Source organism: Triticum aestivum, chromosome 5B, assembly GCF_018294505.1.
Source record: "Triticum aestivum cultivar Chinese Spring chromosome 5B, IWGSC CS RefSeq v2.1, whole genome shotgun sequence".
Taxonomy (NCBI): domain Eukaryota; kingdom Viridiplantae; phylum Streptophyta; class Magnoliopsida; order Poales; family Poaceae; genus Triticum; species Triticum aestivum.
The window spans coordinates 646205694-646229777 of NC_057807.1; the positions used below are offsets into that span (position 1 = coordinate 646205694).

Genomic DNA, 24084 nt, shown 5'->3' on the forward strand with positions numbered 1-24084 from the left:
AAAACACTCAGTTGCATAGTTGCTGATAATTATAGTGGGCAATGCATTGGAAGCGATTACAAGCTCTAGCACATTCCCGTTTTTGTTAGAATTTTAAGATAAATGAAGTTTTTGTTAGAATTTGAAGACAAATGAATTAACAGCAGCATTAGGAGAGATCAAACAAGATGACAAGTGAGTGGCATTTATTTTTCAGGTATGTTTTAGTACCGCCCTCTAAATGGATGTTTTTTTTGTTCTGTTGCTTAATCATGGAACAAATATAAAGCTAAAAAGGAAAACAACTTACCTAAAAAAAGAAGAAGAGGAAAACAATTGTTTGGTTAATTAGTTCCATCCATGTAGTCACGTGCGAGGTTACTCACGTGCATGCGCGTGGTCTCACAAAAATAGTGGCATTTAAACAACAGGACGGAGCAGCGGAGGGGGGAATAGGAACGAAAAATCACAACCAAAAGAATTGGTATGTGTCCCGGTTGTCATGAGTTAGACTAGCCACAATGGATAGTAATATACACTAGTAACATACACATATCCCTATACTATGTTACTACCTTCATAGTGGGTAGTAACATAAGTGTGGTAACATACAAAGCTTTATTTATTAGGTTATAGACTCATATTGCATTGGGATATGTGATGTTATAGTAACTAGCTAAGTTACTATAACTATCTCTCTCCTCATTAACTCACTGCCACATAAGCAAATTTGCTGAGTTGGACTCGATGTTACTGCTGAAGTTACTCCCACTGTGGCTAGTCTCAGAACAACTCGTCACTTAATTGATGGCACCCTTCCCTATAATCGAGGAGTCACTTGATTAACGTCATTTAGCAGCAAAAACATGAGCTACTGCTGCCTTTTCTATAATCGAGGAGTCACTTAGTTGACGTCATTAAACAGAAAAAACAAGAGCACCTGCTTAATTCCCTTTCTTGTAAATGAAAATGAAATGAATGCGCACCTACGGATGCACATCGGGCAGCCAGCCAGCCATGAAGGGTCTGGCTTGCGCCACCTCACCTATCCGCGGCACAGCCGTCATGGACCATGCACGCAGCTGCATCCCCCCAGATCTTGTTCTTTCCACCATCCCTATATATATAAGAGGTAATTCTCCATCCGCGTGCGGGGTGCGTGTGCGACTTGGACTTGGGATTTGGGCGGCGACGGCAACGGTGATGCTTTCCCTGCGAGTGAATATTTGGTTTGGTCGTGTCCGCGTATGTAGTCTGCTTTTGTTCTTGCAGGAGTATAGTGATTAACCACCGAATTCTGAGCGTGTTTCTTCTCCTTTTCTTGGGCGTGTGCGTGTCCGTGTCCTTTTCTTATCATTTTGTTTCTTCTCCACGTCCATGCTGTGCTGGTTGCAATGAGCCCGCGGCGGGGGTTTAATTCGGCGGTCGCTGCAGGTGTGCGTGGATTGCTACAAAAATCGCTCCTCCGGCCGGCAAGGTAATCTCAATTTCCGATGCGATGCATCAGTCACGAAGAACGATTCATTCGTTATTTGGGATGACACACTACTTGGCTACTTGCTGTGGATGTCATTCAGTGCGCAGTCTGTTTCGTTAATCTTTGGTTCTTATATGACGCTTTAGTTTTGCTACAAGTGTTTGACTGATTCACTGTCAGTTTAACCAAACGAGTATTCAGTGTTTATTTCTAGTAATATGCTATGGCCAATATCTGTCACAGTTTAACCAAACGAGTACTCAGTGGCTCTTTCCTTTTATATCTTTTAGTCCTTTGTCGCCGGTAAACGATTTGGCGTGTAGAATAGGCTGTGGATGCTTTGGCTTTGCTTTGGCGTGTAGAATGGTTTATTTTCAGTTAAGTTAAATGAGGGCTCAAATTTCTTTATCTGAACTTCCTGTCTCTGAACATACCTGAAGAAATCAACACCTTCTCTTTTCTTTCCCCTTTTTCTTTTTGAGGGAAAAAATCGACACCTTCTCTGAAGAATTCGACAGCTACGAGTATCAAGACGCGAACTGGTACCTTGCCAGGGAAACGGATGGCTAGGATGCGCTCCAGTTATGAAAGACCAACTCCTCTTGAAGACCAAGGGATCCACTGTTCATTTTCCGACAACAGCTACATTTAACTGAAATTTAACTGCTGTAAACTCCAGTTAACTCTGTTTCACTGCGTGCAATTTCAGTTCTCCAATAAGTAGAGATCGTGGATTGGGTTAACACGAGTGAGCCGCTTGTTGGCGTACTTGCTTGCATTACAGACAGTATAAAATGCCCAAAACGTCAAAGGTCGAGGACAGCCAAAACATTACATTCCAAAATACATTTGGCAGACTTCTTTCTTTGTCCATACCATACGACCGACCTTTTCGCTCATGACACAACGTTGTTTCTCATTGGAAAATTTATTTATGTTTCCACACCTCGTTTCATTCTAGTTATATTCAAATAGACATGCCACCATCATGGATTTAACCTCTGCTTCGATGGAGACATCGGCAGAAAAGGTGATGGTGGTGCCACCGGACACCTCAATGTGAACGGGTCACGATATGTATTTGTATGGCACAAGGAAGACAAGCATAGCATGAAAAGCATTTTATGAGGTAAAATGCCCATGTATGCGAGCAACTGTATCATACATTGCCAATACATAGAGTGTTCTCAGAGCTTCGTTGCTACTGATTCAGTTTAATATTACAAGTGGTGATCACCATAAATTATAAAAATATGATTGTCGCTCTTTCCTTTCGTTTCTTTCAGTCCTTTGTCGCCGGTAAATGATTTGTCACGGAGAATAATCTTTTGTTGTTTACTGATTCTTTTGTTTTAACACTTATTTTTGTCTGGTTTGTTTTCACTTACATCGAATGAGTGCTCAAGTTCTTTTCAAACTATGCGTCAGGACACTAGTTCTCTCAACTTCCTGTCTCTAAACATACCAGAAGAAATCGACACCTTTTCTGAAGAATTCGACAGCTACAAGTATCAAGACGCGAACCAGTAGCTGCTAGGGAAACGGACGGATAGGATGTGCTCCAGTTATGAAAGTATCAACGCCTATTGAAGACCAAGGGCTCCCCTGTTCATTGACTGACAACAGCTACAGTTAACTGAAGTTTAACTGCTGTAAACTTCAGTTAACTCTGTTTCACTGCGTGCAATTTCAGTTCCACCTATAAGTAGCTTCCCTTATTCGTGGATCAAGTTGTCATCTTCTTCTCCAAGTACTCCTCCGTCCCAAAATAAGTGTCTCAAACTTAGTACAACTTTATACTAGAGCTAGTACAAAGTTGAGACACTTATTTTGGGATGGAGGGAGTATTACTTGTAGCTACTGCTAGAACTAGAGTACTTGGTAGTTCAGATCGATCGCCATGAACTGTATCCAGTGACTTTAATCTTGTACTAGAAGCATATGCATGCTTTGATGCGCAGTTTTCCCCACAAACACACAAATCAGCGTGGATATGTCATTGAGTGGATCTGTGGCTCTTTTCTGACGCTTTGGTTTTGCCTCAAGTTTTGACTGATTAACTTTCAGTTTAACCAAATGAGTAATCAGAGTTTAGTTGCTACTGTTCCAGTTTAAGCTAACGAGTGATGATCAAAGTAATATGCTCTGGCCAATATATAACAGATTCAGAGTTGCATATGCTTCCGGTTTTGCCTTGTATGTTGACTTGTTTAATTTCAGTTATACCGAATGAGCACTCGAATTTTGTTTGGACTATGCGTCGGTACACTAATTCTCTGAACTTCCAACACATCTGAAGAAATTGACAACTTCTCTGAAGAATTCGACAACTGCCAGAAAGACAGACGGCTAGGATGCGCTTCACTTGTGAAAGATCAACGCCCCTTGAAGACCAAGGGCTCCCCTGTTCAGTGTCCGACAACGGCTACAGTTGACTCAAGTTCTTTTTGAAAACACACAGTTAACTGAAGTTTAACTACTGTGAGCTTCAGTTAACACCTTTTTTTTTACGGGGGGCAGTTAATCTGTTCACTGCGTGTAATTTCAGTTCCTCCTGTAAATAGCTTCCGTGATTCTTTGATCCTGTCATCATCTTCGTCTCCAAGTATTATTATCTGTAGCTACTGCTAGAACTAGACTCCTTGGTAGATCAGATCGTTCCCCATGAACTGTGTCCAGTGACTTTAGTACATCATCCCTCCTTTCATACCAGTAAGTACATCATATGTTTCGTGGTGCTTTAGTTTTACCTTTTATGTTTGACTGATTTAGTTTCAGTTAAATTTTGCAAAATATTGTCCGGTTTTAAACCCGGCGGGGAGTTTGGCGAGAGGGGGGGAGCACAGAGGAGGGAGCGCGAGTTTGTCAGCTCTGAATTTTGAATGCAACTTTGAATCACTCGTATGATACCCGTAATCAGACCATTGAATTGGATGGATGCTAATCTGGCACAAGTTTTGACGCCTTGATTCTCAAGTTCATAACTTCAGTAGAGGAGCTCTACATCCAGTATAAATTATAAAATGCCCAACATGCTAATTCAAATACACTTTCAGGCAAAAAAACGTCAAAGACAAAGGACAGACGAAACATCACACTTGGATATTCGTTAAACTTTGGTTCAAACCAAATGAGTACACAGTGCTTCGTCGCTACTGTTTCAGTTTAAGTTAATTACATGCGACCATGATTATAAATTCTAATAACATGCTACGGCCAACACATACTATTGAACTTCTCCATGCGCTACAAGCCTGACGCAAAGGCATGGAGTCATGTTGTGCCATAACATTGTTTCCAGACATCACTTCGGTTCGGTTCGCCATCAACTGGGAGCACCTGCACTTGACAAATTAAACAAGTTGGTTGTGTGGGGTGACGCGGATCAGGCCTGTGAGGCTGTGACCAACTCATATCTTCATTTCCTTTGCTATTTGTCTAGAAGAAATGCGATTTTGGAGCATTTTTCATTTCAGAAACAGTTCTTCGTTCTATAAGACTTGCCAATTTAAATAAGCAAAATTTTCGCTCTCTGACCTACAGCTTGCTTCTATAATGCCATTTATATTTTGCTAACTAAATCTGACAGAAGTGAAAATGTCTCTGCACTTTTTTCAAGCCACGCGCTTTTTATCCCTGAAAATTTCTCCTTATAAATTGGTCTTGCATACAACAGAATCTCTCAACTACCAACTCACATTATAGATTTACATCAATTACCTCTGCCAATTTGACAGTTCTTTCTCTTGTGTTACAATGATGACAAGTCGCGCTACTGACGAGCTGCGATTCATCGCGTCTTGGAAAGACCCAAGGGCCTCCGGAGCCACGGTGGACTGGCAGCGAGAGGGCACTGAGACGAATCTGAGAGGAGACAAACTTTTATAGAAAGTCAAAGGGAGAGGGGCAACAAATGCTCAACAAAGGATGCACACAGGAAGGAACTTCTGGAAAAAAATTAAGAGCACGTTTTACAGGTAGCAGAGAAGCACTCTAGATAAAATCAACAACCTGATAAATAGAAAGTTCTGATTTGGACAGGTTGATTAGGGCGACTTTCACGCCATTCATATCACTTGAGAATTAACCTAACCACTCTTGGATTCATCTAACATTGAGCTGATCATCCCTATGAAAATTTGGTATGAGAAATTTTGCAAATCTACCAATATAGTTGCTCATGCTTCATGAAAACTTCCTTCTCTTTCCCTGTTCATCCACAACGAAAGATGGGCAAGTCGCCTTGAGATCCTTTAAGCGTTGGGTTCCCACCACATCATCCATGAAATTTGATAATTTGATAAATTCAAGGCAAGCATCCTTAAGCTGGTGGCAGTTATGTCGGTCAGCAAAAGCCAATGTGGTTGTGATGGTGTCCACATTCAAATCCTCGCAAAGGATGCTTTGGCAAACCAGCTTGAGCCTATCCATTGCATATCTATCCTCGGCCACTAGTAAAAGCCGGATCATCTCTGTATCCTCGCCGCTAGGCAAAGAGTCAGTATAGATGAAATGGAGCAGGGCCTTGAAAACGGCAGGTTGCATGTCCTTGATGGTTATGCACTCCCCCAGCCTCGCCTCCTGCATCGACCCATAGAGCTCTGCTTTGAAAACAGGCGACCTCATAGCAAGAACAAACCTATGTGCTTCAATGGTCTCTCCTCCGACAATGAAACTCACATCAAATCCCGTCATTTCTTCAAGTAGCTTGCTGACATTCTCAGTCATGTCAGGTTGTGGCATGTCGATTTTGGGGAATGATTTGGTTTCAGTAACATGTGGCATCTTGAAAACAGTGACGATGCATTCGATCGTCAAGCGATCATCCCTAAGGTACGGAGATCCCTCAAACTCGCTTCGCCTCATGAAATAAGGAGTCTCAGGAGCAAACATAGTGAAGTCACCGGGACTGAAAGTTCTAATTTCTGTTTTATGCACTGAAAATGGGAATCCAGTGTACTGGTCGACGAGCCTCATGTCACAGGACGCCCGGAGTTTAATGTTGTTGCTCAAAAGCATGAGATATACTGAGATGTAATCTAGGCCATATCCATTAAACCCGTCGGGATAAAAGAAGATTGCCCAGTCGTGGCCGCCGACGGAGAAAATCCCAGACCTTATGTAGCTGTCCAGGTCATGGCCCATGCCCTTGTGCTTGCTGTAACCCAAGATATCAAACACATGTGTGCCTTGATCCTCCTCCAGTGGGGTGCACACAGAGACCGTCTTAGATGTTTTCATCTGGTGACCAGGAGGAAGATTGCCGGACGGAATAGAAAAAAATTGCAGCGACGGCGTCCCGCACACTAATCTGCTGGTGTTAAAAGAAAAGGTGTATTAATCGCAGTGAAAAGGAGAAGGAAAGAGAAGCAACACAGGGGGGAGCCGATCGAACCTTCAGGTCTGTGATGGAAGAAGGCGGCGGTGGCAAGATGAGTATGGAGATGAAACCGCGATACTCGCTGGGCGTGGGGTTTCTGGTATCCAGCACTCCTATGGAACCGGATAGAAACAGAAGCTAGCGAACTGTTTTTGGTTAGTTGGTTATAGGAACGCTAGAAGCTAGCGAACGATTGTGTTCGCTCGTACAACGTCCCAGCGACCCTTTTTGGGCCCTGTCTATAAAATGGCCCAGAAAACAAAATCTCAACATAAAAAAACAGAGGGAAAAAAGCACTGGGCCAATCGAAAATCCGAAAAATCTAGGAAATTCATAAATGTATGTCTACATGATTTTTTGGGCCGCGCTACGCGTTGGCAGCAGATCGTTTTAAAAGATCCGCCGCCTCCCGCGTCATCAGATTCAGGCATAAATAGCCGTTTGATCTCCCAAATGAGGCGCCTGAGGAATTGCAACAAGGTAGATGTTGCCAACTCGCTCTGCAACAATTGCTTTGTTGCAAAACCACTGAAGCATTACTTCCATCCAAATTTTTTTCTTCAACTTTGTTTGCAACATACATGATGTTGCGGGAGGACAATTGCAACAGTGGTGTTGTTGCAGAATTATATTTTTCGTCTTCACCTTTTTGCAACATAGATGATGTTGCGGGAGGACTTTTGCAACATGAATAATGTTGCAGAATTTTTTTCACTGAAAAGATGTTGTCATCTGCGGTGTGATCAAGAAATTTATGCAACAAAGATGATGTTGCGAGAGGACTTTTGCAACATTGTTGATGTTGCAGATTTTTTTTGCAATGAATGATGATGTCCCAGCAGCACCATCGTCGTTGCCGTCGCCTTTTGCATCTCTGTTGTTGCAACTGCAACAGAGAGACTACCGATGATGGTCGGGGATGACATGTATGAGGACGAGGGTGGCTGTCCCAAGCTCGGGAGCACTGCGATAGCCGACAGCCCTACAGCGGCCGACATTCATGGTGGAGATGGGTGGCAGCGGGGGCGCACACACCCAACCCAGATGCAACGACATCGATTTTCATGTCACGTGCTACCTCATCTCTAATGGTAGGCCTTATCCACTCTTGAGAGAGAGAGAGAGAGAGAGAGAGTTCAAAGAGGGAAGAAAGGTCTAGCGCTGGGTGGGCTGCCTCCTTATTCTTTCATCGGATAAAAGAGAGAGATCAACTAGAAAACGAAGGCCCGACGCAGGACACGCGTCGCATTGACGAGGCGGCGGACGCTCGCGTGCGATCCGCCGGCTGAAGGTAAGCATTTTCCTTATTGCCATGCTCTAGTGAATAAAACTAGGAAAACTATTCCCATCAGCTGGCGGATGCTACTATTTTTTTTGGAAATGGAGGCGTGCCCCGATCTCTGCATCATGATGATGCATGCGGCCATCTTATTAACAATCCAGAATCATCATAAAAGTCTTACAGCTCACAAAACGGAGCAGAATAGAGTATCAAAAAAAGAAAACGTACATGTGAACCACGTCAACCGGCACAATGAAGATAAAAATGATAAGCTGTCTAGACTCTTATCCTATTATGCGAGCGCCATCCGAACCGGTTGAAAATAACCTGAGCTACCATCTTCCCGATGGATGCTACTATTGCATCAATCTTATCCATCGATAGAGACGTGTCCTTGTGCTACGAAGAAACACGTGCCCCTTGTCTAGAAAAATCACGAGCATTGCATCTCCTTCTCCACCTCTTTATGCATGCTTGCAGCCATGGCCACCACTCGAGTGCGCACGCCCAAGCACCGCTCTGGCCACCATAGGCCCAGCTGTGCCGCTCCAGCCTCCCGTCTCTTCCTCCGCCGTCGCTGCGGCCGGCGATGCATTTTATACTTTTCGCAACAAGCACCTTGTTGCGTAAGTCCTCCCGCAATATCATCTTTGTTGCATAAATTTCTCAATTGACACTGCACACGACGTCATCATTTTCAGTGAAAATCTCCGCAACATCATTCATGCAAAAATCCTCCCACATCATCATCTATGTTTCAAAATGTAAAGACGAAAAAAAATCCCGCAACAATGCCTATGTTGCAAAAGTCCTCCGGAAACATCATTTATGTTGCAAAAAAAGTGAAGGCGAAAATAAAAAAAATTCCAGGCAAAAACAACGTTTTCGGTGTTTTTGCAACAAAGTTGTTGTTGCAGAGCGAGCTACGCAAGATCTATCATGTTGCAATCGTGACGCACCTCATCAGGGAGATCTAACGGCTATATGTGGCTCAATCCAGTGGCGCAGGAGGCGGTTGATGTTTTCAATTGAACTACCGATGGACGGGCGCGCTCCCCATAAAACTATCACGTATTTAAAAAAAATCATAGTGTACTACAATAAGCGCAAAAAATGACATAGTTAATGAGTAGATTTAGGAAAAATACGCAACACCAGGGCAGCCTTCATGTTGATGTTTTATAGGATTATATGCCTTGGACGCCAAGGGAGATCTTACTGATTCACAAAATATTCGGTAGGTTGAGATACTCCTATACAAAGCAACTGTACAGAAGAGTCAGGCAACCCAGTCATTGATCCATGACACAAGTCAGAATTGATGCATATAATGGCATAAGGTCCGAGGAAGTCATCGGTGGCTCCTCGGAGCATCTGCTCCTGATAGAGTGGGGAGGAAAGCTATTCAGCCAATGCCTCGTCGGCCCCTTGAGTTTGAGCGGCAAGTACTTGATGGCATGGAGATCATCTCTGTTGGCCATGTGGATGTGGAGGAGGAAATCATCAATCCACATGGCTGGATCGGTAGTTCCGTCATACTGCTCGATGTTGATGGGCTTAAACCCATCCGGGAACTGATGTTCCATCACCCTGTCAGTGAAGCAGATCGGTTGAGCAGGTCCTCTGAACCAAGCAATGTCTTGCCGGACGTCGGGAGACATCCGGGCATAAGTTTGTTCCCCAGCCCGGTCATGCCTGTCCAACCAGGCGTCGCAGCCGTCGTGCCCAGCCGGTGCACGCCCTCTTGATCCATAGATGGACCGAGTAGGAGCTCGGTTAGCTTCTATCTGTCGCCGTGCGCCGTAGGGCTCGAGATATTCAATAGGGTCTTTGTCGTGCCGGTGTGTCGCTGTTTGAGCGTGTATATTTTCTCTTTTTGGCTTGTGGAGCCCTCTAGGGGGTCGATCAAGTGATCGGCTCGACCGTGTATTAAAAGTGTAACACCCCGAGAATCATGGTACAATAATCCCATGCTAATGGCCATGTCATCATGATCATCATAGTTAATTTACCATAAAGAAATAATTCAACTCTCAAACCCTAGTCAAATTTAAAATGCAAATGGTAAGTGAAATTTAATGTTTCACAAACTTTTCTGAAAAATAGTTCATGTTTTAGAAAATATTCCATATGTATTTGTCATGATGAAATCAACCTCATTTGGAAATCAACCTCATTGAAGCGATTATTTATTTAACTTCATTTGCCCCCAGACTTTTTGTCCTAGATAAAATTATTCTCTGGTAATTGTGTGACAAATTCCATGTGCAACAAAAATGGTTTTAAAGCTTATTTAAATGCAAAACAGTAGCTAGGTACTAAACAGTAAAAGAAAATTAAAAAGGGCTATGATGCATTGTACTTATGGGCTTCAAGTCAACAGTGTTCGGCCCAGCCCACTTGGAGTTCCCTCCTTCCTCCTACTGCTCATCCGAGCTCGGTGGCTACCAGGCGCTCATCCAGGCAGTGGATGGCCACGCGGCGACCATCCACCGTGCCCCCATGCGGTTAAGGCCACCCTCGACCCCCCTGCTAATCCTAGCGCCCTCATTCCCCTATCTCTTGCCCGTCTGCTCTTTCCCCGCAAACACCCGACGCCGTCGCCGCCGTGGCTCGCCATAGCCGTGGCCCCTTACCTCCCCGCGCTTCGTCTCCGTGCTGGATCGAACCGCCACAATTGACTACACCTTCTACACCGACCAGCGCAGGTCGTGGAGCCCTACATCGCTGGATCACGTCGTCGTCTTCCTCGGATCGCCGCTGGTTGTCGTCGTCGATTCCAGCTGCTCCGCGCCTCCCCGAGCGCACTGCCACTTCCCTACAGGTCTCGGTGAGCCTGCGCATCTTCTCCCCCTCTCCCCGGCCTCTTCCCGTCGTCATAGCTCACCGCATTGGAAATGCCCGAACGCGTTGCCGAGTGACCTTGTCGTCGGCGAGGCTCCCATGACCAAATGGTCTCGGCCTCGTGCTCGTTGTGTTCGCGAGCGCATGTAGACCATCCCTAGCTGATTAGATCGCCCCCGCGCACACCATTTTCCCGTTCCCGTTGCACGCCCGAGAGCTCCACCATCCAGCATCATCGTCGGTGTCTCTCCGGCCATCCCCGCGTCCAACCGGTCGTCGCACACGACGCAACATCCTCCACTCGTTTGGTAGATCCAGAAAACACCCGAAACCGTGCACCACCGCGAGTTTGCGCGCTCGCCGGAGTTGCTCGCCATCGCGCGAGCTCGCCGGCGTACTCCGGTGACCAGCGCTGAGCTGGCGACCGATGTGGCGCAGTGGGCCCCACCGCTCAACCACTGATCGCGGGCCCCAGTGGGCCCATTGAACCAGTCAACGCTGACTAGGCTGGCCCTGTGCCACTAACATGTGGGTCCTGCCCATATTAACAAATTTAAATAAATAGAAAATTGTTTAATTAATTAAATTAATTAATTAAAACACTAGACACTGACTAGTGGGCCAGTAGATTAATTAGCTATGTTGGGGATATAACTATTGAGTATAAACTGCCCAGGAGGGGCCGGGTTATACTCATAAGGAGTCATCCGCATTGAAGCCCCTGAAGACAAGGAGTATGGCACTTTACTATTGAGATCTAAAGGCCCAAGGCCCAAAGGCGGATTAGAGCCCGTAGACATAAACCGCCATGTACTATGTAACTTTTGTTGTAAGATAGGACAGGGTAGAAACCGAGCCAGGCACGTGTATGAGCCGGGGTCGGGATTCTGTAAACCGCCGGGCGTCAACCTATGTATATAAAGGGACGACCCGGCGGCGGTTCAGGGACAAAAAACAACAACTCGAGATCTAGGTAAAGCGGATTCTCTCCCTGATCATTGAGACCCCATCAATTCCACCACAACTAGATCGTAGGCTTTTGCCTTCACCGCAAGGGGCCGAACCAGTATAAACTCCCTATGTCCTTTGTCCGGTTTAACCCCTTTAAGCTAATCTCGTTGCGATGGCTCCACGACTAAGTCCTCACACTAGGACATCTGACGTGATAATTCCACGACAGTTGGCGCCCACCATGGGGCTATCGCACGATGGTTTCGAGTTCTTTAAGGGCAACTTCGAAGGAATCAAGGGATACGCCGTGGGCCGGATGACCAAGATTCTTCGCGGCAAGCTCTACATCAACGATGCAGGCTGGAGCTTCGAGGCCGGCTCAATCGAGTACGGGTACCGGGTCCCCTTTGGAGGAATTCACATCTTCATTGGCAAGATCAGCAAACCGGGCCCTGAGCCGGACATCTGCGCCGACCTCATTGAGATGGCTCAGCGTGCAAGGCCTACCCGGGTTCAGCTTGCCATGAAGCGTGCGTTTGTAGGACTCATCAATGGTGCGGAGTCTGAACTAGTGTCCGATGGTGAGACGGTCGTTTATTCATATGGTGAATCATCCACCGGTGAGACCGAGTCACTATACTAACTGCAAGATGGCCGGTTTGGGGGCTGTTCCGATGGCGACAGTATTCCGGACCCCCTTGAACCACCGAACCGGGTTGCAATCTTCATGGCCGGTATGCAGCCCACACAACACTCATCAGCTACAGCGGCGATGATTTCCGGATCGGCAGCTAGGGCAGGAGTCCCCGCGCGCCGGCCTGCTCAAGTCTTGTCCGGTTTATTGGACGCCTGGACGACGTTGTTGACCACAGAGGTTACCCCAGATAATCAAGATTAGAATAATGCGGAGGTCACAAAGCTGCGAGATCAAATAACTCAGGCCAAGGAGGACTTGGCAGCTGAGGAAACCAGGATGGCTGATGAGCGGGCCTCTTTGGATGCTCAGGCGCAGCGGATTCAAGAAGAAAATTACCGGCTCATGCTGGATCAGAACACTTCAAATGACGTGTTGAGGAGGAGACATCGGTCTCGTCTACCTCCGGTTTATGACGCGATGAATCTCTTCAACACGCTAGGAGCAGGGACCAGTAATCCGGCAGCGGCAAACCAGATCGAAGCACCTGGGACGGGGGCGCCGGATCAGCCCCGGGCAATGGACCCGCCTCGTCGGAACCATGGCCCACCTCAGTACATGCCAACACCACCGGGTCACTTCTCCACCCCTTTGGATAACATGATCGTTGCAGCGTCGCGATTGGCAACTATTGCAATGGAAGGCGAGTCTCCAACAACGGCTGAGACGCGGCGGGCCAGAGATCTCCTTCAAACGGCCATGGTTCAGCAGCATGCCTATTCATATAGTCGAGATAGAATTCATTCAACCCCCCGCCCGAGCCGGAGTTACAGCAGGCACATTAATGAACCTGATGTATCGAGCAGCGAGCGGAACCGTAATGCCCCTCGAAGGCCAAACCCGGCGAGCGATGGTGCAAATGCTCAGGACGTCGTGGATAACGACAGAGCGCGTCGAGAAGCCAAGTTAGCAGTGCAGTATGTGGACCTTCAGTTTACTCCGGTTCATCCGACGACTTCAGTGGAACCAGGTCTTGCATTCAGCTCTTGAGGGGTGCCGTGTCTCACCCCGGCTCTATGCAATGTGCGGCTGCCCAAGGATTTCAAGGGTTCCCGTAAGGTGCCCAATTACACCGCTGATTTACCCCCCGAGTCATGGGTCGAAAGTTATGAGATGGCTATGGAGATGTTGGATGCGGATGAAGCGGCATGCGCGAAGTACTTCACCATGATGTTGGATGGAACGGCTCGAACTTGGCTGAAAAGTTTACTGGCTAACTCCATTGGGTCATGGGCCGAGTTAAAAGCCCGGTTTATAACGAATTTTAAGGACACGTGCAAGCAACCCATGTCAATTGTGGATCTAGCCGCCTGTGTCCAAGAAGAAGGTGAATCGACAACCCATTGGGTGCGCCGGGTTTCAGAGATTTTGCATTCATTGGACCGCATCAATGCCGATTCAGCAGTTATAGCGTTGGAGGGCAATTGTCGGTTTAAGCCTCTGAAGTTGAAGTTGGGATGACTCAAGCGTCACTGCAATGACATGGGAACACTTATGGCAGCTCTGGTTAAATATGACGATTCTGATAGTACCAAGGACCCCGAGTCTGAGGATGAAAAGCTGGGGAAGGGAAAGAAGAATGGCAACACCAAAGGGCAGCAGCCTAACCCGGCGGGCCATGAAAACAATGGTAAGCATAAAGCGGACAATAGTTCAGATTTTGTGGCTAACACCAATGTGCAGGATAATGGCTAGCATCGTAAGGGTAGACCGCCCCCGCGGAGTGGAGGATCAGGTGTCAATCTTGAGCGCCTGTTAAACCAGCCTTGCCCAAGGCACGGGACGCAAGAAAAGACAGCTACGCACCTCTAGAAGGATTGCTTTATTATGAGGGAGTTCAAAAACTCGGATCTCTTCCGGTATGATCATGGACCGTCCGACGGTTCAGGACCCGGGTCTCATGGGCCGGGATATGGTGGAGGCAATTCCGGTTTAGGTTTTCAATGTAATCAAGGTGGACATGGCAATCAAGGCAATCAGGGCAACCCGGGTGGTTATAATCAGCAGGGGGTCAGCAGCAGCAACAGTCGGGTTACCAGAGCCACCCGAAGCAGTTGAATAGTGGGCAGTATCATGTATTCACCACTAGTCTGTGCAAGCACGATCAAAAGCTTCATAAAAGGGCAGTGAACTCCGTTGAACCGGCAGTACCCCGTTACTTGCGCTGGTCTGAACAGCCCATTGTGTGGAGTCGAGAGGATCATCCGCCCCGGGTTGATAATCTGGGTCACCTAGCGTTGGTGTTAGCACCTTAGGTCGGAGGTTATAAGTTCACCAAGGTGCTCATGGATGGAGGGAGCAGTATCAACATCTTGTATTATGAAACCTTCCGTCGCATGGGGTTGACAGATAAAAATCTTAAACCATCAAACACTGTTTTCCATGGTGTGGTACCTGGTAAATCGGCTTATCCTGATGGTAAGATAGCTCTAGAGGTTGCTTTTGGAGATGATCATGATTCAAGATCAGAGACATTGACTTTTGAAGTGGTGAAAATCCGGAGCCCGTACCATGCCCTGTTTGGACGGCCGGCTTATGCTAAGTTCATGGCAAGGCCGTATTATGTTTATCTGCAGCTCAAGATGTTGGGTCATAAGGGGACCATCACAGTACATGGAAGCCGAAAGATCGCTTTGGAATGTGAGGAAGGTGACGCGACTTATGCTGAGTCAGTTTGTGCAACAGAGGAGCTGAAGTTCTATAAGGACAATGTTGATCCGGCAGATATGACTTCTTTGAAAAAACCAACTACAGAGCATGATCCGGTTTGAAGTTTAAATCGGCTAATGAGACTAAGCTGGTTGATTTTGTTCCTGGCAATTCATCCAAGCAATTTAGCATCAGCGCTAACCTGGATCCGACATAGGAAAGCGCGCTCATCGAGTTCATCCATGAGAATCGGGCATCTTTGCATGGAAACCTTCTAACATGCCACGTGTACCGAGGGAACTCGCTGAGCACACTCTTAATATCGATCCCAAGTTTAAACCGGCCAAGAAGTTTCTCCGTCGCTTCAATGAAGAGAGACGCAAGGCCATTGGTGAGGAGGTAGCCCAGCTCTTGGCATCAGGGTTTATTGTGGAGGTTTTTCATCCCGAGTGGTTGGCTAACCCGGTGCTAGTGCTTAATAAGAACGACACTTAGCGTACTTGAACAAGGGTTGTCCGGCTGATCCCTTTGCTCTCCCCCATATTGATCAAATTATTGATGCTACGACGGGTTGTGAGCGTTTGAGCTTTCTGGATGCTTATTCTGGTTATCATCAGATCAAAATGGTAGTTAAGGACCAGGAGAGGACAACTTTTATAACTCCCTTTGGATCCTTCTGCTATGTATCTATGCCTTTTGGGCCCAAGAGTGCCCAGGCGACTTATCAGCCGTGTGTGCAGAATTGTCTTCATAATCAGATTGGGCGCAATGTTCATGCTTATGTGGATGATATCGTGGTGAAATCCAGGAAAGCAGAGACGTTGATAGCTGATTTAAAGGAAACTTTTGATAATCTCAGGGTTTATAAGATGATGCTTAATCCAGCCAAGTGTGTTTTTGGTGTACCGGCAGGCAAGCTCTTGGGTTTTCTAGTGTCCAACAGGGGCATTAAAGCTAATCGGAAAAGATTAAGGCTATCACGTCCTTGGCTAAACCGGCGTGTATCAACAATGTTCAATGTCTGGCGGGTCGTATTGCAGCACTAAGCTGGTTTATCAGCCGGTTGGGAGAGAAGGTGATCCCTCTATATCAGATGATGAAAAAGACGGACAACTTTGTCTGGAGTGATGCTGCTAATGCGACGTTTGAGGATCTGAAGAAGCAGTTGGCCGAGCCGCCTATTCTTGCAGCCCCCATTGATAAAGAACCATTGCTGTTATATGTGGCTACTAACGCCCAGGCTGTCAGCGTGGCTATTGTGGTGGAGCGCAAGGAGGCGGGTAAGGAGTATCCGGTTCAGCGGCCGGTTTATTACATAAGTGAGGTGCTTATTGAGTCAAAGCAGAGATATCCACATTGGCAGAAGCTGGTGTATGGAGTTTTTATGGCGAGCCGGAAGCTTAAGCAATACTTTCAGGGCCATCCCATCACTGTGGTCAGTTCTGCTCCTTTGGGAGATATCATCCAGAATAGGGAGGTGACTGGCCGGGTCGCTAAGTGGGCTATCGAGCTTGGACCTCACGGGTTAAAATATATGCCTCGTACAGCCATCAAGTCCCAAGCGCTCGTGGATTTCATCAACGACTGGACAAAGTTGCAGGCACCGGAGGATAAACCGGATAACACATACTGGACTATTCACTTTGACGGGTCCAGACAATTGGAAGGCTCGGGGGCTGGAGTGGTTCTTACTTCCCCTCGAGGCGACAAATTTTGTTATGTTCTCCGCTTGATGTTTCCTTGTACTAACAATGCAGCTGAGTATGAGGCCTTGCTCCATGGTCTTCGGATGGCTAAGGAGATGAACTTAATCTGGGTATGATGCTTTGGGGACTCCGATTTGGTGGCTCAGCCAGTCTCTGGTACTTGGGATTCTAAGGATCCACTCATGGCGGCTTATCGGCGTGAGGTGGATGTCATTGCTGGTCACTTCAAGGGTTACCAGGTCAAGCACATTGATCGGCGCAAGAATGAAGCGGTGGACGCTTTAAGCCGGCTGGGATCTCATCGTAAACCGGTGCCGCCCAATGTTTTTCTCGACGTTTTGCATAACCCGTCTGTCAAAATACCAACGGAGGAGGATCTGGATGTTCCTGACCCGGAGGCTCAATTGGTAGCGGTTCTTCATGCTATCCCTGATTGGACGGTGCTCTACTTGGCATATATGACCCGAGGCGAGTTAACGAGGATGAAGTTTTGGCCAGACAGATAATCCGGCGGTCAAAATCCATGACTATTGTCAATGGCGAGTTACATCACTGCAGTGTCTCGTGGGCGTTTCAGCGTTGCGTTTCTCCTGAAGAAGGCTATGAGATTTTGTGTGAAATCCACGAAGGGGATTGCTGTCATCATGCCGATTCAAAATCCCTTGTGGCTAAGGCTTTCCGGCACAGTTTTTACTGGCTAACAGCTCATGCTGATGTTGAGGATTTGGTCAGGAAGTGTGACGGTTGTCAGAAATTTTTGCGCCAGGCCCATGTTCCGGCTCAGGAATTGAGGATGATTCCAATCACCTGGACGTTTGCAACTTGGGGGCTTGATATGGTTGGGCCCTTTAAGAGGTCCAAGGACAAGAAGACCCACCTTTTGGTGGTGGTTGATAAATTCACCAAGTGGGTGGAAGCAGAGCCAGTCAGCAAGTGTGATGCGGCCACGGAGGTTCAATTCATGAAGAAGGTGATTTTCCACTTTGGTTTTCCACACAACATCATAACAGATAATGGCACAAACCTCTCCAAGGGTGCTATGGAAGAGTTTTGTCAACGTGAGCACATCCGGCTTGATGTGTCATCAGTGGCTCACCCCCAGTCTAATGGTCAAGCGGAGAGAGCTTATCAGGAAATGCTGAAAGGTATCAAGCCCCGGCTTATGGTCCCTTTGTAGAGGATGCCGGGTTGTTGGGTGGAAGAGTTGCCTTTCGTGTTAGGAGAACTAATACCACCCCCAATAGATCTACGGGTTATACACCCTTCTTCATGGTTTATGGAGCAGAAGCAGTTCTCCCAAGTGATATTCGCCATGACTCGCCCCGAGTGGCAGCTTATGTTGAAGCGGACAATGAAAGATCACGCCAAGATGCATTGCACCTGTTAGATGAAAAACGGGACATAGCAGCAGCTCGTTCGGTGATTTATCAGCAAGACCTGCAGCGTTATCACAGGCGCCGGGTTAAAACCAGAGCTTTTCAAGAAGGCTACTTAGTGCTCCGGCTTATCCAAGATCAGACCGACATGCACAAGTTATCCCCACCTTGGGAAGGGCCCTTTGTGGTCTGAAAGAATCTGAACAACGGGTCATACTACCTTATCGATGTTCGAGAGCACAAAGACTCACGCAAGTCGGAGGAAGAGACCCTCCGGCCGTGGAATATTGCTCATCTTTGGCATTACTACACCTGAGCCATAGGCTCCTATTATGTACATATTCTTGACCATGTATATATTATGATCAATATAATAAACCAGCATCCTTGCTAAAGCGGGGCCTCTGCCGTTCTTCTTTAAATTTTTCTTGGTTACATGAGGGCTTTTGCTTATAAAGCGGAGCTCTGTTTGTCCATTAATCCGGCTTATAAAGCCACAAAAAAAGAGCTTGGGGGCTTCATACCCAATATCATAAGGAGCCAAAGAGAGTTCATTGCAAAGCACTACTCAAACATAGGTGCCCACTGAGCACAACTCAAAATATTGCTTGGGGGATCTTTGCTTCTACAAGAACAAAGAATCTACACCTTGCAATAGGCTATAAAAGCCAGGCTTGGAAGCCAGGTGTATTCACCTAAAACCCCGGGTTAATCTACCTTCATCAAGTAAGTTACTCCGCCTAGGTAATCCTGGTATGACCCGCCGAACGTTTGGCAAGTCAATCTTATATAGACCTGATACGTCTCCAACGTATCTACTTTTCCAAACACTTTTGCCCTTGTTTTGGACTCTAACTTGCATGATTTGAATGAAACTAACCTGGACTAACGCTGTTTTCAGCAGAACTACCATGATGTTGTTTTATGTGTAGAAAAGAAAAGTTCTCAGAATGACCTGCAAATCCACGGAGGCACTTTTCAGAATTAATAAGAATTTTTGGCGAAAGAATCAAGGCCAGGGGTGCCACGGGCTGTCCACGAGACAGGGGGGCGCCCCCCCTAGGGCGCGCCCTCCTATCTCGTGGGCCCCCTGGACCTCCTCCGACCTCAACTCCAACTCCATATATACCGTCTCGCGGAGAAAAAAATCAGAGAGAAAGTTTCATCATGTTTTACGATACGGTGCCGCCGCCAAGCCCTAATCTCTCTCGGGAGGGCTGATCTGGAGTCCGTTCAGGGCTCCGGAGAGGAGGATTTGTTGCCGTCGTCATCATCAACCATCCTCCATCACCAATTTCATGATGCTCACCGCCAAGAGTGAGTAATTCCATCGTAGGCTTGCTGGACGGTGATGGGTTGGATGATATTTACCATGTAATCAAGTTAGTTTTGTTAGGGTTTGATCTCTAGTATCCACTATGTTCTGAGATTGATGTTGCTATGACTTTGCTATGCTTAATGCTTGTCACTAGGGCCTGAGTGCCATGATTTTAGATCTGAACCTATTATGTTTTCATCAATATATGTGTGTTCTTGATCCTATCTTGCAAGTCTATAGTCACCTATTATGTGTTATGATCCGACAACCCCGAAGTGACAATAATCGGGATACTTCCCGGTGATGACCGTAGTTTGAGGAGTTCATGTATTCACCATGCGTTAATGCTTTGGTCCGGTTCTCTATTAAAAGGAGGCCTTAATATTCCTTAGTTTCCGCTAGGACCCCACTGCCACGGGAGGGTAGGACAAAAGATGTCATGCAATTTCTTTTCCATAAGCACATATGACTATTTACGGAATACATGCCTACATTACATTGATGAACTGGAGCTAGTTCTATATCACCCTATGTTATATCTATTGCATGAGTAATCGCATCCGGCATAATTATCCATCATTGATCCATTGCCTACGAGCTTTTCATATATTGTTCTCCGCTTATTTACTTTTCCGTTGCTACTGTTACAACTACTACAAAAACCCAAAAACATTTATCTTTACTGTTGCTACTGTTACCATTACTATCATACCACTTTTGCTACTAAATACTTTGCTGCAGATACTAAGTTATCAAGGTGTGGTTGAATTGACAACTCAACTGCTAATACTCAAGAATATTCTTTGGCTCCCCTTGTGTCGAATCAATAAATTTGGGTTGAATACTCTACCCTCGAAAGCTGTTGTGATCCCCTATACTTGTGGGTTATCAAGACTAATTTCTGGCGCCGTTGCCGGGGAACATAGCTCTATTCTCTGAGTCACTTGGGATTTATATCTGTTGATCACCATGAATAACTTGAAAGACGCTAAGACCAATATTTTGCCCTCAACTACGAGGGGAGGTAAGGAACTGCCATCTAGATCTGCACTAGATTCTCCTTCCATTATTAGTAAGCTTGCAACACCTAAACCCGCTACTGCTATGAATTCTGATATGTCGCATGTTATTGATGATGCCACTTCTGCTTTGCATGATACTTATGATGAAACTACTTCTGTGCGTGATACTACTTTGCCATTAGGTGAATTTCTAGATGAACAACTTGCTAGAGTTAGGGGGAATGAAAATATTGAAGAACCTATTATTGATGATAGTGATGATGAACGTTCCTCCAATGATTATGTATTACCTATTGTTCCTAAGGGTTATGTTATGAACAAAGAAGCTGTTGAAGCTAATCTTGCTTGCAATGATAGAAATGATCTTAAGAAATTATTATCTAAATGGAAGCAGCGGTCTCTTAATGCTAGAATGAAACCCGATCCTACTTTTGCTACTTCACCTATCTGTGTTACTGATAAGGATTATGAATTCTCTGTTGATCCTAATATTATTACTTTAGTTGAATCTGATCCTTTTTATGGCCTTGAATCTGAAACTGTTGTGGCACATCTTACCAAGTTGAATGATATAGCCACCCTGTTTACTCATGCTGAGAAGTCTCGCTATTTATATATCCTTAAGATTTTCCCGTTCTCATTAAAGGGTGATGCTAAGACTTGGTATAATTCTCTAGCTCCTGGTTGTGTGCGTAGTCCCCAGGGTATGATTTATTACTTCTCTGCTAAATATTTCCCTGCTCATAAGAAACAAGCTGCTTTGTGGGAAATATATAATTTTGTGCAAATCAAAAAAGAGAGTCTCCCACAAGCTTGGGGGAGGCTTCTACGGTTACTTAATGCTTTGCCTGATCATTCTCTTAAGAAAAATGAAATACTTGATATCTTTTATAATGGACTAACCGATGCTTCCAAGGACCACTTGGACAGTTGTGCTGGTTGTGTTTTCAGGGAAAGAACAGTCGACGAAGCTGAAATATTATTGAGTAATATGTTGACTAATGAAAATAATTGGACTCTTCCCGAGCCAATTCCTGAAGCAATCCTGAACCAATTGAGCCAACTCCTGAGCCTATTCCTAAACCCACTCCGAAGAAGAGAGGTGTTTTATTTCTCAGTCCTGAAGATATGCAAGAGGCAAAGAAATCAATGAAAGAAAAACGTATTAAAGCTGAAGAAGTTAAGAATTTACCACCTATTGAAGAAATACATGGTCTTAATTTACCGCCTGAAGAACCACATTGTCTTGATAACCTGACACATGTAGTAAATGTAAATTCTCTCTATAGATACGATAAAGTTGAAATACCCTCTACTAAATTTCATAGCCCATGCTTAGATGAGTTTGATGACTTTATGGCTAGATAAGAAAGTTTTAATGCTTATGTTGGTAGAGAGTTAAAGAATAATGCTTTCGAGATAGGACGCGTAGGTGATAATCTGGCTAGAGTTAAATACGAACTTCACCGCGTTAGCAAATATGCTTCTATGGTTGCTACTCAAGATGGGCAAGTACTCAAAGCTCAAAATGATTGCTTGATGAATTGAATAATAAAAATGATTTTGCCATTAGGGTGGCTACTAGAACTGGTAGAATGACTCAGGAACCTTTGTATCCTGAAGGCCACCCTAAAAGAATTGAACAAGATTCTCGGAATAATAATCTAGATGTTCCTCGTTCTTCTAAAAAGAAGAAAAAGAAGAATGATAGGACTTTGCAAACTTCTAGTGAACCTAATGTAGAAACACTTGAGAATCCCAATGATACTTCCATCTCTGATGCTGAAACACAATCCGGAGATGAACATGAACCTTATGATAATGCTAATAATGATGTTCATGTAGATGCTCAACCTAGTAATAAGAATGATGTAGAGATTGAACCTGCGGTTGGTCTTGATAACCCACAATCAAGAAACCAACGTTATGATAAGAGAGATTTTGTTGCTAGGAAGCATGGTAAGGAAAGAGAACCATGGGTTCAGAAACCCATGCCCTTTCCTCCTAAACCATCCAAGTCAAAGGATGATGAGGATTTTGAGTGCTTTGCTAAAATGATTAGACCTATTTTCTTACGTATGCGCTTAACTGATATGCTTAAAGTAAATCCTTATGCTAAGTATATGAAGGATATCATCACAAATAAAAGAAAGATACCAGAAGCTGAAATTTCCACCATGCTTGCCAATTACACTTTTAAGGGTGGAATACCAAAGAAACTTGGAGATCCGGGTGTTCCAACTATACCATGCTCCATTAAAAGAAATTATGTTAGAACTGCTTTATGTGATCTTGGAGCCGGTGTTAGTGTTATGCCTCTCTCTTTATATCGTAGACTTGAATTGAATAAGTTGACACCTACTGAAATATCTTTGCAAATGGCTGATAAATCAACTGCTATACCTGTCGGTATTTGTGAGGATGTGCCTGTTGTGGTTGCAAATGTCACTATCTTAACGGGCTTTGTTATTCTTGATATTCCCGAGGACGATAGTATGTCTATTATCCTTGGTAGACCTTTTCTTTATATTGCAGGGGCTGTTATTGATTGCAACAAAGGCAATGTCACTTTTCATGTTAATGGCAATGAGCACACGGTACACTTTCCGAGGAAACAATCTCAAGTTCATAGCATCAATTCTATTGAAAAAGTTCCAACTATCATTTTTGGAGGTTTTAAATTTCCTCTCCCTACTGTCAAGAAAAAATATGATATTCTTATTGTTGGGGATTTTCATATCCCCGTTGAGGTAACTTAGTGTCATTCGAAATTTCTCCGGTTCCATGTTATTCGGAATGAGTTTGTTAACAAGACTTGATCAACCTTGCACTACAAAAAAAAAGACACATCCGTGACATTTTGGGCCGAACGAAATTTTTTTCTGTCATACATATGACACTTCTATGACGATAATTGTGACAAAACCCGGTATCATCATAGATGTGGTGGGCTCCTACTTCTATGACAAAAAATCATGACAGAAAATGGGCTTTTCGTCCTGGGCGTGCTGGAGATGCAGCTGCATGACATTCTTTGGGCCGTCCATGACGGAAAAAACCGTGGTAGAAGCGAGGGGGAGGAAAATTTCGGGGAGTTGCCGGTTATGGTGGGAGGTCGGGGGACGAGTGATGCACGCTTCTCTCGTACGTACGCGCGCGTGTGTGCGAGGTGTTGGCTCTAACTGAAGCCGAGAGAGGCGTTGTGCTCTAACTGAACCCGAGCGATTGCACTGCAGGCTATGCATTACTGAACCCGAGCGATCGATCGATGGCTGTTAACTGAACCCGATGGAGCGATTCCTTCGCTACTGCTGCTAACAGAAGCCGAACGATGCTGCCTCTAGGATGAACAGTGAGCGTTGCAGGGGGGGTGGATGAACAGTGAGCGGTGGCGTTGCCTCTGGAT

At 45.5% G+C, this 24084-nt stretch overlaps 1 protein-coding gene across 2 annotated transcripts; it reads right to left on the reverse strand.

Moving 5' to 3' along the window:
- Positions 1–5401: 5401 nt before the first annotated feature.
- LOC123117367 (BTB/POZ and MATH domain-containing protein 1-like) lies at positions 5402–6961 on the reverse strand. Of its 2 annotated transcripts, none has more exons than XM_044538134.1 (2): positions 6852–6961; positions 5402–6767 (listed from the first exon to the last, which is right to left on the reverse strand). In XM_044538134.1, exon 2 carries the CDS (start codon positions 6695–6697, stop codon positions 5642–5644), a length of 1056 nt encoding a protein of 351 aa, XP_044394069.1. In that variant the 5' UTR covers positions 6698–6767; positions 6852–6961; the 3' UTR covers positions 5402–5641. The 2 variants fall into 2 exon arrangements, with proteins under 2 accessions (XP_044394069.1, XP_044394070.1); XM_044538135.1 differs by having other exon boundaries at positions 5402–6770; positions 6852–6952.
- Positions 6962–24084: the final 17123 nt, after the last annotated feature.

Coding starts and splice junctions, on each gene's coding strand:
- LOC123117367 (XM_044538134.1), bottom strand. CDS start 6,697: ATGAAAACATCTAAGACGGTCTCTGTGTGCACCCCACTGGAGGAGGAT.